This window comes from Chiloscyllium plagiosum, chromosome 14 (assembly GCF_004010195.1).
Source record: "Chiloscyllium plagiosum isolate BGI_BamShark_2017 chromosome 14, ASM401019v2, whole genome shotgun sequence".
Taxonomy (NCBI): Eukaryota; Metazoa; Chordata; class Chondrichthyes; order Orectolobiformes; family Hemiscylliidae; genus Chiloscyllium; species Chiloscyllium plagiosum.
Genome location: NC_057723.1, coordinates 70,866,464 through 70,882,541, shown reverse-complemented (window position 1 = coordinate 70,882,541; position 16,078 = coordinate 70,866,464). Strand labels below are relative to the sequence as shown.

The 16,078-nt window shown below is 39.3% G+C and overlaps 1 protein-coding gene across 3 annotated transcripts in view; it reads right to left on the bottom strand.

The window, feature by feature from the left end:
* clint1a (clathrin interactor 1a) overlaps nt 1-16,078 on the bottom strand; it is a 170,795-nt gene that overhangs the window by 19,788 nt on the left and 134,929 nt on the right. Inside the window, exons 7-9 of one of the 3 annotated variants that reach the window (XM_043703977.1) lie at nt 15,326-15,554; nt 10,323-10,419; nt 2,261-2,341 (exon numbers count right to left, since the gene is read on the bottom strand). In XM_043703977.1, the coding sequence (XP_043559912.1) occupies nt 2,261-2,341; nt 10,323-10,419; nt 15,326-15,554 (407 nt within the window). The remainder of the gene's footprint in view (nt 1-2,260; nt 2,342-10,322; nt 10,420-15,325; nt 15,555-16,078) is intronic. The other 2 variants (XM_043703978.1, XM_043703979.1) reach the window with 2 other exon arrangements.

Genomic DNA, 16,078 nt, shown 5'->3' with positions numbered 1-16,078 from the left:
AGCTAGTTGATTGGCTTATTTTGTGTGTTTCATTTTATTAATGCCAAAAGGAAAAGAAACAATAAGAGCTACTTTTACAACAGCCTAACTGAGAAATTATTAAGCAACAGTATCATACTAAGCAAAGCAATGACATGGTTGGAAAGAACACTACAGTCTGCTGTTGTTTGGAGACTGCGGTTCAGAGCGTAGTTTTCAGCCATTAACATCAAATGTTGAGTTTACATTTGTATGATCAGTTCTGACAGCACAGCAGGAATGTTTGTATTCTTAAGACATCAAAATCTCAAGTTTTGTTTGGCGAAAGACTGACTGAGGATGCCTGAATAGCACATTTTAAAATGTAGATGACATCATACTGAAGCTGAAATTGTGCACTCTGTAAATGGTGAAGCAATAGAGCAGTTACACGACATTATTACTTTTCAGATTCATATCAGAGTTTGGAGATATACCTTTGTATCATTGTGAAGAAAGTTCATGGTAAAACAAGCGTCAATATCTAATTGCATCCTCATTCCTAAAAGACTTTTCTGAAAAAGTATTGTTTCGTTTTATAAAGAAGGGATTGTTAAACCATGCAATAACTCCGGCATATGGGGTTTTAAAAATACAAAAACAATCACCAAATCAGGGAAAGAAATCGCTAAACAGATTAGAAGAAACTTTGTTTTTTTTTTAAACGAACAAAAGATTGAGGGAGGAAATATTAGTCCTTAATGGCCAATGCTCCTGAAAGTACTGTTGCCAGTGGTAGAATTTAAAGGTGGTGATTCATAATTAACCAGAATTCGACAAGCACAGATTTCAAAGGCTTGCAGGGCTAGACATTACGAGGGGCAAGACCATGGCGATTTGAAATCAAAGGAAAAGGACTAAAAATATTGTAGCATTTGTTAAACTTGGGGCTGGATAGATTAGCAAGCCTAGGGATTTTTCCATTCCTTCACATGGTGCGGCTTCATCGCCAGAAAAGCACCTATTGCCCAAGATGCTACTGTCATCTTGAACCACTGCAACCTACATAAGATTCAGGTACACCATGCTGTTATGAAGGGAATTCCACCTTGAAGAAATGGTCCCAGATCAGAATATACATTATTCAGAGGGAAACATGCAGCTTGTGGTGTTGAACTGCATCTGCTCCCTTTGCCCTTCACAGTGGTAAATGCCATGGGTTGAAGGTGCTAAGGGAGGTCAGAGATTTTAGATTAGATTACATTACAGTGTGGAAACAGGCCCTTCGGCCCAACAAGTCCACACCGACCCGCCGAAGCGCAATCCACCCATACCCCTACATTTACCCCTTACCTAACACTACGGGCAATTTAACATGGCCAATTCACCTAACCTGCACATCTTTGGACTGTGCAACAGGTTTAATTGGAAGCACACTAGCTTTCGGAGCAACGCTCCTTCATCAGGTGATTGTCAAGCTAGTGTGCTTCCAATTAAACCTGTTGGACTATAACCTGGTGTTGTGTGATTTTTAACTTTGTACACCCCTGTCCAATACCAGCATCTCCGAATCATACCTTGTATATGGTATGCATCACTGGTTACAAAAAATGACAAATCATGCTTTTTTTTAAATCTTAAGCTTTACAACAGTAAACCTGCTCTTCTAGTGCTTCATTGTGCATTATTTGAAGGCTTTGTAGATTCTAATAAGGATGTTGTGAAGCCCTGAATTTTAACATGCTCTTACTAGATACCAAATTATTCTAAGGGACTCAAGACCTCATAAGCTAAGAAAATGAACTAACTTAGTATCAAATATTAGCAACTCCCAAAAGCTTACACTTTTAAATATCTACAGTAAATCTAGTGCTACAGTCAATAATACAGCAGGCTCCATTGTTATTTTGTATAATGGATGTGCAGGGAGAGTCAAGTGAGAGTTTGGCTATTGATGACTGCTGGATTTTGGAATTCAGCTTTTTGAAGGTGGGGGGTTGGTAAACAGAAAATGATTTAAAGCAATTTTTTATAAAAAAAATAAATAATCTTTCAGTAAAAAAAACTCTTTTCTACCTTGGTGGTCTTTCACACTGGGATTTTCCCTGAACCCAAAACCTCTCAAATACAAATGCTTATTTACTATTAAACACTACTACAGTTTCAACACATGTTCCTTGTATATCGGAGGTGCAAATTCCCAAAACTGTCTTAGTTTCTAATAAGTGAATTGAGCTGCAATTTAGGCCTGTAGAGAAAGAAATCCAAAAAGTCAGATGAGATGGTGGAAGCAATAATATACCTGATGCCAAAGGGAAACTGCTTTGTGCTGTACCTGCTGAGGTGAAAGCTGCAAACCCTCCAAACTGTTCTGATGTCCCACCTATAAAGCAAACAAAGAGTTCCTTTGTCACTTAATCAAGCAATCTTAAAAAGGAAAGGAAAGATGATTTAGTTCTGATGAGATGAATTTTACGATATTCAAAGTTTGAGAGAAGATTTGTAGCTCGGGTGCTCGTTGTTGTGGTTCTGTTCGCCGTGCTGGGGATTTGTGTTGCAGACGTTTCGTCCCCTGTCCAGGTGACATCCTCGGTGCTTGGGAGCCTCCTGTGAAGCGCTTCTGTGTTGGTTCCTCCGGCATTTATAGTGGTTTGTCTCTGCCGCTCCCGGATGTCAGTTCCAGCTGTCCGCTGCAGTGGCCGGTATATTGAGTCCAGGTCGATGATGTGTTTGTTGATCAACTGAGGAACCAACACAGAAGCGCTTCACAGGAGGCTCCCAAGCACAGAGGATGTCACCTAGACGGAACGAAACGTCTGCAACACAAATCCCCAGCTCGGCGAACAGAATTTTATGATAGTCACATGTTGGGTGCCTTTCTGACTCAGGCCCCAAACTGTTTCTAGAAATAAGCACAGAGTCATAGAGATGTACAGCATAGAAACAGACTCTTCAGTCCAACCTGTCCATGCCGACCAGATATCCTAAACCAATGGCTATTTGGAAAAACTGGCACATATTGCTTGTTTGCTACAATACGTGGAGTATGACATCTAGTCACTTAAAGCAAGAGGATTTTCATTTCAAAAAGTTATGTCTTTGAATCGCACACTTTCCATGCATTCAAAGCATTCAGAACGTACCAGTCAGAAGTGCAGTTCTGCACAGATTTCAAAGCATATCTTCACAGAACACCTATGGAGTGTGCCATAGAGCCAATGGCAACCAAAGGGCGGCATGGTGGCTCCGTGGTTAGCACTGCTGCCTCACAGCGCCAGGCTCCCAGGTTCGATTCCAACCTTGGGTGACTGTCTGTGTGGAGTTTGCACATTCTCCCCGTGTCTGCGTGGGTTTCCTCCCACAGTCCAAAGATATGCAGGTCAGGTGATTTGGCCACGCTAAATTGCCCATAGACGTTGGGTGCATTAGTCAGAGTGGGGTGGGTTACTCTTCGGAGGGTCGGTGTGAACTTGTTTGGCCGATGGGCCTGTTTTCACACTGTAGGGAATCTAATCTAATATAAATCTATTTCTACGGGTTTTGGCCATTGTGAATTGCAGCCTGCGGACTAGTAACACAAAGTAAGCCTCTGATAACTCTTCAATATCGATCTGTTTAAAGTAACCATGCAATTTTTACAGAAATTAACCTTCATATAAGACTAGAATAGCATCGATCTTACAGAATCACTCAGGTGTCTTCCCAGTGTGGCTCTCGAGTCACAGAGGTCTACAGCATGAAAACAGGCCCTTCAGCCCAACTTGCCCATGCTGCCAGTTTTCTCAAATTAAATGAGTTTCATTTGCCTGCTTTTGGTCCATAACCTTCTATACCTATCTCATCCATGTACCTGTTGAAATGTTTCTTAAATGACAAAATAGTACTCACTTCCACCACTACCTCTGGTGGCCCGTTCCAGATATACACCACCCTCTGGACCCTAATACATGGGAATGTAAATGTATTCCTGCTTATCTAATTGCATTCGGATATTAACTATATACAAATCATTGACATGTTTAGAAGCTAAATAAACCCAGCTCCTTTGCTAGGAGAAAAACGAATCATACATCTATTAACTAAACTCTGCCCTCCCACTGAAAACAGTGGCATTAAACAATCAAACTATTTTTCTAATCGACCTGTTTGACAATGTTACTGCACACCTCTGGAGCAGGTGGAACTCGAACTCAGGCCTGCGGGTTCAGGGATAGTGACACTACCTTTGTACCACAAGAGGGCCCCCGTTAACCAAACTCTAAACACAACTTTTTTTTACCAGAATCACTTATTTACCCAATTGAGCAGAATAAGTAGTTTAAGATGCTTCCATTTCAAATAATTTGGACTATTGTAGAGCTCAGGGAAATATGTCCCCTTGTGCTGGCACATTTTTGTTGCATTTTCACCAAACTTCATTATGTGCAGTATTGTTAGCCAAGGTTCTGAGGGTAATAAAACTTGCACATGCTAGATCATTGTGGTTTCAAGACCTACTCCAGAGACATGAGGATAAATATATAAGCTGAAGCGGAGATCCTGGAGTGGTTGTAAAGGATCCCAAATAATTTTGAAGAACAGCAAGGACTCCCACGTGCAGTACAAGTAGGCTTAAGATCAGTAAAACTGAAACTGCTATTGCTTTATAAGTAAATCAGTCGAAACAACTTGCAGAAGTACTTGAATAGCTGTCAGGTGCTTTGGCATAACAAAAGTCTATATAATAGAAATTCCTTCACTTGTACAACACGGTAGTACTGACAGCCAGTATGACTCAATGTCAATAATACAAAATTGGCGATCAATTCATAAAAAGGTGGCTTGTGTGACATTCACATTATACAAATAAAATATTATTGGGCTGACTATAAGCGGTACATTATAAACTACATTACTTTCTTCAAAAACCTAGCTTCCTCTCCCAAAGAGGAGCCTTTACTTGCCATGATTCAATCCACTTAACTAATCTCCATGCATAAGCCAAGAACCAACTACATAATCCTCCTGTACTCAGGAGAGATCACCACAAACAGATCTGTCAGGAGCCATCACTGGATGCCAATAAGGAGTTGGAACTGCAGTTCATTTTCCATTCCAATAAAGATAAATTGAGGGTAAATGCACCACAAATTTTTGCCTCAACTGAAATCAAATTATTCAATGACAAGTTAAACCTGATATCATTGAGCCTACATGATATATAGATCGATAATGTCAGGTTTGATTCCTAGTCACTGGTTAGTGCATATAACCACTGAGATGTGGAAACAGCATTAAATACACAGTCAAAAGACTGCAATATCTATTGAATTTGGAAGAATCTGGTGTCCTGCCTGCTCAACAGTAATTTCTTAAAGTTCAGCATCTTTTAACCAACACATTTCATGTTGACATACTAGAAAATTTAACAATGCATATTATAATGTCAGGATCATTTGAAATTTGGCATTCTTGCATTTGTCTTGACGAGTCTCTCTTTTCAGCAATCATTAAATCATTTCTTCTGCAATTATCTGACAGGTCACTAAACTAGTAAAAGATAGAAACAGTTTCAGTAGTCAAAATTTAGATTCAGCTCAAATGATATCTACTTTGCGTGGATTGTGATGCATCATCTTTGCCTGCAGTGCTTATGAAGCACTCAGGTGGGAAAGAAACATCTGTATAGCCATTGAGTGCACAGGGGGACAATGCCCAACATCTGGTACAATTTCCAAAAAACCATCAGATAGCTGCAAGACACTGTCCATCTGTCGCACTGAAGCACACTGATTATTCAAATGTAGTATGACTCCTTTGTCTGAATGGCTCAGGAGCAATGATATGTAAAATCTGAATGTCTTTTAAAGTGCGTGTATGGTATAATGAGTATTAGTTTTAAGGACTCTTGCACGCTTCCTTACACAATTTGGTCATCTTGCTACAAATAAAAATGCTATGATTCCTTGTCGGCTCGTTATTCACGAACATAGTCTGCTGTACTGGCATATGAAAGAGATGCTAGAGATTTAATCTGACTGTGAAATTCTGTTTTTCCATTTACAGCTTTATAAAGACCAAACAATTCTTTAGTACAAAACTGCTCACACCAGCACACTATCAATGTCAGCATAATTGATACCAAGATGAATCATGACAAAACACTTAATGTGATATAATTATCTTCTTTTGTGACATTCAATGCATTAAAATTGCTCACACAGGTGACAAACCTGTAACGCCCTCAACTTCAACCTGGATCATACAGATCAAAATAATTTATTCAGGTACATCCATATTTTGAATTGCGGTGGGGTGATTTTCAAACGAATTTCAAAAGAATGAAAGTCCATCACTTGGTCCCTCAGTTCCTACTGCTCTTTCCCTGAAATCCCAGTGCCAACACAACATTCATTTAGCAGACCCTTTACCTCATTTAACATTTTGTAAAAAAGATCCTAAATCTGGCAAAGTCTGTCATAAAGTAAACTCCAAAAGCTGATGGGTAACAACAATAGGGAACTGGTGGTGTTGATAAGGTGACTGGACTAGTAAACCAGGCTAATGCTCTGGGAATGTGGGTATTAATTCATCAAGGCAGATGGTAAAGATCAAATTCAATTATTTAAAAGCTAGTCTAATGGCAACAATGAAACCATTGTTGGCTGTTGTAAAATACATCTGGTTTGTGAAGGAATGACATCTGCTGTCCTTACCTGGTCTGGCCTACATGAGATGCCAGATCCACAGCATTTTGTTTGACTGCATGTGCCTCCTGAAATTGCCTAGTTGCATAAAACCACCAAAAAGACACAAGGAAGGAAAAGTTTGTGATTTGAGAAGATTTGTAGCTGTGGTTGAGGTTCAGGTTAGTTTGCTCGCTGAACTGGTTTGTTTTCAGACGTTTTGTCACATGCGAGCTAACATCAGTGAGTCTTCGGTGAAGCGCTGGTGTTAGGACATAGAACAGTACAGCACAGAACAGGCCCTTCAGCCCACGATGTTGTGCCGACCATTGATCCTCAAATTTCTGCGACCATATGCATGTCCAGCAGTCTTTTAAATGTCCCCAATGACCTTGCTTCCACAACTGCTGCTGGCAATGCATTCCATGTTCTCACAACTCTATGCATAAAGAACCCACCTCTGACATCCCCTCTATACTTTCCTCCAACCAGCTTAAAACTAACTCGTGTTAGCCATTTCTGCCCTGTTCTGTCCCACTTTCTATTTGTGCGTCTTGGCCTGTTAAGGTGGGTGATATCAGCTGGTATCAAACTAGACACTAAAAACAATAGCAGTAAACACAGTCCTATTGACTCTGCAAAATCATGCTTACTGACATTTGGGAACTTGTGCCACAATTGGGAAGTTGTAAATGAGAGGTAGCCAAGCTGCATCTTGACAGTCATACTTAGGAATTGCAACATAAAGGCAATGTCCCAGAAACTACCATCACCACTCCTAGGTATGTCCTGACCCACCCAGCACAGGTGGCGACATAGTGATACAGTGAGGAGAGTGTTGCCCTGGGATTCCTTAACATGGACTGCAGGCCCCATAAAGTCGCACAGCATTAGGTCAAACACCAGGAGAAGCAGTGACACAAATATTCTCTTCCTCAATGATGGAGGAGTCCAGCACATCAGCTTGCAACTACTGTCAGCTGGACGTGCTGAATGAATGATCCAACTCTGCCTCTTCCCGCAATCTCTAGTATCATAGAAGCTAAACTTCAGCCAAGTCAATTTACTCCACATGATCAAGAAATAACCAAAGGCCCTGGATACTACAAAGACTATGGCCCCCAGACTGTATTCCAGTATGAGTACTGAAGACTTATGGCCTGTAATTAGCTATGTCCCTAGCCAAGCTATTGCAGTCCAGCTACAACACTGATCTCTACCAGATGATATGCAAATATTGCACAAGTACATTCTATCTGCAATAAGTAGGACCAAAGCCAATCCAGCCATTTACTGCTCCAACAGACTACTTTTGATCATTGGTTAGTTAATTAAGCAATTAGTTAAGTCATTAATTAGTCCTCCAGAGTGCTATCCAGTGACACTGGTAAAGGAAGAACATCCTGACTGATGCTTAGAGTTCCACCTAGATCACAGGTCTCGAGTTTGTAATAATCGGAGTCTAAACATGGATGAAAGACCTGAACTTCAGGAAAATAATAAGGAAATCTGCCCTTGACAACAAAGACAACATTTCACAGAGCATGGCATCAAGGTTTTCCAGCAAAACTGGAATGAATGCAAACCGCAGAAAAAACTACTGGTTGAAGTCACACTTCGCTCAAAGGAAAATGATTGTGGTTGGAGGTCAATCAGCTGAGTGCCAGGATACCACTGCAGGAGTTTCTCGTGGTAACATCCAAGGTAAAAACATCTTCACCTGCCTCGATGATTTTCTCTTCATTATATCGTCAAAAGACCAGAACAGTAGTAGGCCATTCAACCAACTGATCTGCTCTTCAGTGCGCTCATGACTCATCTTCAATGCCTTTCACATTATATACATACCAATCTCTACTTTAAGCATATGTCTATGATCTAGCTTCCATGGCCTTCTGGGGTAGAGAATTCTGTACTTTCACAATGCTCTGAGAAGTGGGGAGGATCACTGATGATAGTATAATGTTCAGCACAATTCGACATTCCGATGCTAAAGCAGACCATGTCCATATGTAGCAAGATCTGAATAGCAATCAGACTTTGTCACATGCTTTGTGGTGTCCCATGACCAAGAACAAAGCTGACCATTGTCCTGTGACATTTAATGGCATTACGACCACTCCCTCACTATCAACATTCTGGAGGTTAATACTGATCAGGTTCGGGATTGGACAAGCCATTCAAGTACTGTAGATACAAAGAGTTATCAGAAGGCTTGGAATTTTGTGGCAACTAACTTACATCCTGTTTCCCCAAAGCCTATGCACCATCTATAAGGCACAAGTCAGGAATATTATGGCATACACTCTTGCTTCCCTGGAAAGGTGAAAATTAAAGAAGCTTGAGACCAGCCATAAGAAAGCGGCTTGCATGATTGGCACCGCATCCACCAACTTCAACATTTACTTCTCCATTAAGGTAGCATCACGTAGCATCTACAAAATGCAGTGCAACAACTCAGGCTCCTGCCATCCTCTACCAATGACCAATGACCTCTACCATCTAAAAGAATAAGGACGAGAGATACGTGGGAGTGCCACACCTGAAATTTCTACACCAAGCCACTTCTCACCTAGCTGAAATTAAATTAAACTTTTAATCAATTAAATTTTTAATAAATTAAAAATCAAAACCACAACTCTTCCATGGTGGATGTCCCTGGACTACAATGACCAGCGTTTCAAGGTGGCAACTCACCCCATTCTCCAGGGCAGTCAAGGATAGGCAATAAATATAGGCCTAGCCAGCAATGCCCACACCTGATGAACAAACAAACAATTGCTCTGAAAATTTGGTGCTACAACAGAAAAGTGACAAGATTAAAAGCAGATTAAAAAGCTTCAAACTAATTGACAAATTACTATTTAAAGTTTAAGTTAGTCATGAGAAAAAAATATACAGGGTCAGAAATGTCAGCAAAAACAAAGACTTTCAAAAAAATGAAATCTACGGCAAAGCTGAAGAGTCGTCGGTACATTATTTTATTGATTCTCTTTGTTAAATAATGTTTCTAAAAGCAGAAGCAGAATACAGACATTGGGGATGGTTTCAGTTCAATGTCTGGTTTATATCAAATAAAGCTACCTGGTCTTCACTCGAGTAGATATCACAAATTTACAGGGTCCTCATGCTGGTCAAAGGAGGAGGAACACATCATTTAACTGATCTTGGTTGATGTTCTACTTCAACTCTTTCCCCAAACTACCTTCATATCCCTTAATATTTTTCATTTCCAGATGTGGAAAGCAAGGGAAATGAAAAAGAATAGTTAAATTGACAAATCGGTGGACATTTAGAATACCAATGTAGGTGTCTCACAAATGCATTGCCCAATTAGTACTCTGTCGACAACAATCATGAAAACAGACGTAAATGTTCCCACTCAGTGCAGATTTTTTTAAAGAACATGTCTAATTGTTTTCTCCTTTGGCTGGCTACCAGTTTCTCCAGGTAACAAATGTTACTGAGGTATGAAGTTTTAATTAAAAGCAGGGCAGAATTGCTGGAAGCATGTAGCAGGTGCAGTGCCCTGAACAAAACAATGATTGGAAACTGGCAACTGCCCCAATTGCTTTTGGAAAAGGAATAGAAACAGTCAGCTGCTTCATGAAAATGACTCCAGTAATTTAACTGATCAGCCCTGTTGTTCAGGAAGCAAGCTCTAGTGCATTATCAAAAAAACATCAGTGTCAACATTACCTGTGGAAGCAATCTGACTGGATTCAAATCCTGTGTCAAAGAGTAGGTCTACCAGGTCATTCTTCGAATTGCTCTTAACAGCACTCTGTGCAGAAACCTAGATACAAAAAGACAGACACTATAAAGAAGCAGCACTACACCAGTGTGGTTGCATGATGATCAGATTTTGCTCCCTTTACTGAATTAGGAGTACAGAATCTCAAGTATACTGCACTTGCTTGATATTTTGACAGTGTCTAATTTGTGTCACTGGATAATAATAAAAATGTTTTCTGCAAGAATAGTTTTGCTTCTATTTGAAGTTCCAATAGTCTTTTCCAGATTAGGAAAATGTCACAAATTGCTAGTTTGAGCTGTTATTAGCACTATTGTTTCATCACCTATTAAAATCAGCAACTTGGGGATTAAGGGTCTAAAATGTGAAACAATACAAAACAAAAATAGACAGCTCTGCATAAGCCACCCTATGCAACTGACATGTCTTCTGAGACCAATATGAGGCTAAATGCTGTAAGCTGGGTCTTCAAGTTAGCATAGTTTTCAACTCCCAAATTTTTAAAGCTTGCAAATTTTAATAGTGAAGTTGCTCTGTGGAGTGAAAATGGTTAACTTCTTTATACTTACAGAAATTCTTCCTGGGTCTAAAGATGAAGATTTCAATTAGTAGAGGAGGCATAAAAAATTGTTTAGAAAACTGATGGCACTTTTATCAACGTCATTTACAAATGTTAAACTTGAACAGAAGTAAGACATTCTAATAATATGACAAAGTTCATGCATAACACCAAGTCATTTAGCAAGGAGCGATAGGATAAACCCTTATGACATTCTACACATTGATGCAATTTACCAAAGTTTTTAGAACCTGGCATACCAACAATTAGACACAGTGAAAATGCTGATTTCTGAGCAATAGAAAATGTGTTAACACATTTATTCTCAAGCCTAATTCAAAAGTACACTGAGGAGCCAGAGGCCGAGTGGACTTTGCATTATGAAATGACTTAATACAAGGAGTTAAGAAAAACTAGATTTATTTGCATCTATATAAAACAGTAAACAATTGAAAATGTACAAAGTTTAGTGAACTCGTACTTATTAACCCTTGTGAATTTTACATTATTAGAGGAGGAAAAAATGAAGTTTGTGTGTATTATTCTTTTGCATAAACACTCTGGGAGTAGTCATGGATTCACAGGATAAAAGGAAACTATTTCCATTTAGCAGGGAAACTACCCTAGAATAATTTGAAATAATTCTGAAAATCTAGACAACTTCATGGCACCCATGTCATTACATTCCCAATGCAAGCTAACTAATAATTTGATCATGAAGTTTACAATTTGTGCTGAAGCAAATACAACGTCCAGCAGGTAGCAGCAGAGACCACACATTCATTTGATATAAATTGCAAATAGAAAGCCCACAAAGAAATCAAGGCACCATAATTAACACCTCCACTGAGCATACGATGAACTACTCATTCTGCTGTATATAGTAGCCCCTTATTCCAACATATTCTAAAGCATTTATTTCATAAAACAAGTATTGGGGCATACTGGATAAAGTAGGACAATAATTGTGAGGCAAAGAAGCCCAACAAAAACTTATACCCCCCCCCAAAAAAACAGTGGATAATGCAGCAAACATGACTGCAAAAATCTGCCTGTATTTATTTGCTGGTCCTCGTAGTTCTAATCTTAAGCAGCTATATCTTTGAAAAACGTTTGTCAACTACGACAAAAAGTGCCTTTTATTCATCAGGGTAGAACAGACTACATAAAATTGAATTGCCAGAGAGGCAATAACAGACTTAGGAGAGGAAGACACAGAACTATCTGGCCTCGAAAGAGCAATTGTGAAATATAACCTGTGAAATCTGATATTCATAGTCTGCAGATTTATAAAGCACAGTTCTATATGGCAGAGAAGCTGAAGAGAACACGACCAGCATTGTTATTTCTGTTTTGTAATTTAGTTCTCATATGACAATCTGAACGCTAAACCACTGCTCACCATTAGCAATATTACATCTAGAATTGTACAAATGAAAATACTCACACCAAAGTTTGCAAAGACAAAATATGTAATTGCATTGCTGTTTCTCCAAATCGGGTTAAACAGGTACAAGAAGAAAATTTCATATAGCTACTATTATACATCATTGAGATTGTGGCGCCAACTCTTAAGAGTAGCATTTGCTGGAACAAATAAGAACTATTAGGAATACCAAAACAAATAAAAACACATGGCATTAACAAAAATGTAGCATTGCACAGAAAAAAAAAAATTGCTGATTGCAGCAATATTGTTTGATGTAATGACTGAAAGATTGATAAAAACTTCAGAAAGCAGTTCGGTTAGACAGGCTTCCTCTGATATTTACCTAGGTCAATTGCACGTCAGGCAATAACCTGATTATATAAATTTAGCACTCAAGGGGAATCTCTATAGCTTACTCCTTTTAATCATACCCAAATGTTAACATATTTCATTAATACCAAAAAATACTCTCAATGTTGTTCTCTTCATTTATAAAAATTGCTTTTGTTTTTAAAAAGCAATGACAAATTTCTCAGGAAGTATTGTCAAATATGGTTGCTTATAGCACCAGATGAGAAACCCAAAGGCTGAGAGCTGAAATTCCACAATGGCACATAAGTAAAAAGAATTCAGCGGTTCCAACTTGAGGACTGTATAAGAAAAACTATGGCTGAAACTGCCAGACTGTCATAACAACTCTATTTCCTTTTTTAGGATATTCTTTCACATCTTGTGGCCATCACCGGTCAGACCAGTGTTTATTACCCATCTCTACTTGCCACCTTCTTGAATCATTACAATCCATGTGGTGTATACACACCCACAATGCTATTAGGAAGACAGTCTCAGGATTTTGGCCCACAGTTCAGATGTAATGATACAGTTCCGAATCGGAAAGGTTTGTGGCTTGAACAGGAACTTGCAAGTTCCCTGCATTTGCTATCCTTGTCCTTCTAAAGGTCACAGGTTTGAAAGATGTTGTTCAAGGAACCTTGGTGAGCTGCTGCAGTTCACCTTGAGGATGAGGTGCCAAATCGACCACTGAAACTGCATTCATCCAAGTTAAGTGTACTCCAGCACAGTCTTGACTTGTGCCTTGTAAATGAAGAATAGGCCTGGAGTTATTCACCGCAGAATTCTGAGCTTGCTTTTATGGGCACAGTGGAGTCTGCACAAGTATGGATGGTCTAGTTCAGTTTCTGACTAATGTCTTAACAGTCTCAGGGCAACGAGCTAATAGATGCAGCATTGACAACATTATCCACACCTGGAAACAAGTATACAAAATTATACTTATAAATGATGCTTACACTGTGCGGATAATCAACATACTCCCTTTGTTGTTTGATTCTGCACATTAAGGAACTTCAGGCAAACAACAGCTGTGAGGTGCTGACAAAGGATCAAGGATTTGTATCGATAGCCACAGGCGAGGTGCTGGAAGACTTCAGGTTGGCTACAGTGATGCCACTATTTAAAAACGGTGGTAAGGAAAAGCCAGGGAACTACAGACCGTTGAGCCTGACTCCAATGGTGGGCAAGTTGTAGAGAATCCTGAGGGACAGGATGTGTGTGTATTTGGAAAGACAAGGACTGATTAGGGATAGTCACCATGACTTTGTGCGTGGGAAATAGTGTCTCATGAACTTGATTTTTGAAGAAGTTACAAAACGGGTTGATGCGGGTAGAGTGGTGGATGTGATCTATACGGACTTCAGTAAGGTGTTCAACAAGGTTCTTCATGGTGACCAGTGATGCGCCACAAGGATCGGTGCTGGGTCCACTCCTTTTTGTCATTTATTAAATGATTCGGATGTGAACATAGGAGGTATGGTTAGTAAGTTTGCAGATAACAAAATTGAAGGTGTAGTGCACAGCAAAGAAGGTTACCTCAGAGTAATCTTGGATCTTGATCAGATGGGCAAGTAGGCAGAGGCGTTTAATTTAGATAAATCGGAGATGCTGCATTTTGGAGGGGCAAATCAGGGTAGGACTTACACACTTAATGATAAGGTCCTGAGGAGTAAATAAATAGCGATATAGTTAAAAATCAGGAGGGGAAATTGCAGATGGTGTGCCACAAGACAAATTTCATTATCTCTTTAGGATAGAGCAAGCAAGGGCAGAATCTGTGCTGGGTTAGTTGAGAGTTTAACTAGAGAAAGCTGAAGCGAAAATTAATTTTACTATCCCAGGTTAGTTAATAGCTGAGGACCAGAAAGCTAACATCTCCATTTCAAACTGCCATCCAATTACACCTACTGCAAAGTGTGTGGAGACTATGGTGGACTGGGAGCTGATGGAGATTTTAACTAAGAACCATGGCTAAATGGCTTTAAGTACGATATGGTTTTTCGCATAAGAATTGAACGATTTGGAGAGGTACATATGGCGATCTGTATCTGGTACCTTCAGAAATTTGGGAGAGGGAACAGAAATTGGAAGGCACATTTTAATTTCTGAAATGTTTCAAAAGCAGACGTAGTCTATTTAGATGATATTTAAGGTTTTTAAAAACATAACCGAATTAATGACTGACTTGCAAAGAAAATTACACATCTGTTATCTTTCATCATAAATGCAACTTTCAAAATGAATATGGAGTCAAAACAAAAACATTGACAGGACTGAAGAAAGTGGGATTCATTGAGCACTAAACAAAAACACCGCCAAAATTGTAAAAGGATGCTTTCTGCAGAAGAGTTGCTGGATCTGAACATTACCTCTGCTTTCTTTCCACAGATGAAGGTCCTGTTGACCTTTTTCAGCTATTTGTTTTTGATTCATTAAGCAATGCTTTTAAAAAGAGCTGTCACAACCATAATGGGAATAATTGCTTCCTCATGTGTATTAAAATCCAATAAGTGCTTAAAAGCAAAAGAATAAGTAATCCAACAAAGTATAAATACACCAACTTAGCAAAATGCATTTCTAAAAATCTGTATTAAGTAAGTTCCCACCTTTGTAGCAGAGTTTAATTCCTGACTTGTATTGTCTCCTGTGTAATGGGCTGCAGCGCCAAGATCAACTGTTTTGGAAGGTATGCCAGAACGTTTATGCCGGGTGGTAGTGGTCTCTGAAGCTTGCGTGATGTGGATTGATTTGGTGGTTACTGTCTCCTCTTCATCTTTGTACTCAGACTTTCCAATCTTGCCATTGTTTCTGGGCCTTCTCTCCTCTTCACTATCACTGAAATTTAGAACAGTGATAAAAGCATATTAGTGCGAAAAACTGGTGGTACAAGACAACAGGAAGGGCTAATCACATCTGATATAAAATAAAGCTAAAACTTCAGGCACTGTCAAAATAGGTGGATTTTGCTGTGAATAGATTAACAGTGAAACTTTGAGCATTTGCCATTGTTTATATGCAAATTGAGGAGTAAGTGAGGTCTGCAGATGCTGGAGATCAGAGCTGGAAAGGTGTTGCTGGAAAAGCGCAAGTCAGGCAGCATCCAGGGAACAGGAGAATCGACGTTTCGGGCATAAGCCCTTCTTCAATTTATATGCAAATTGACAATTTATAGAAATCATGCACACAGCTAAACATGGAAATTCAGAAGCTGTTTCCAGAGATGTTCCGCTCTTCCAAAAGCTGAGAGAAAATGGAATTTCATCATTTGACTCAACATTTAAACACAAAGTAAAGTAAAAGTCTGATACATAATTTGGAGAATTTGGAGTCAACATGGTAACAGAACTGGTAGATTTTTT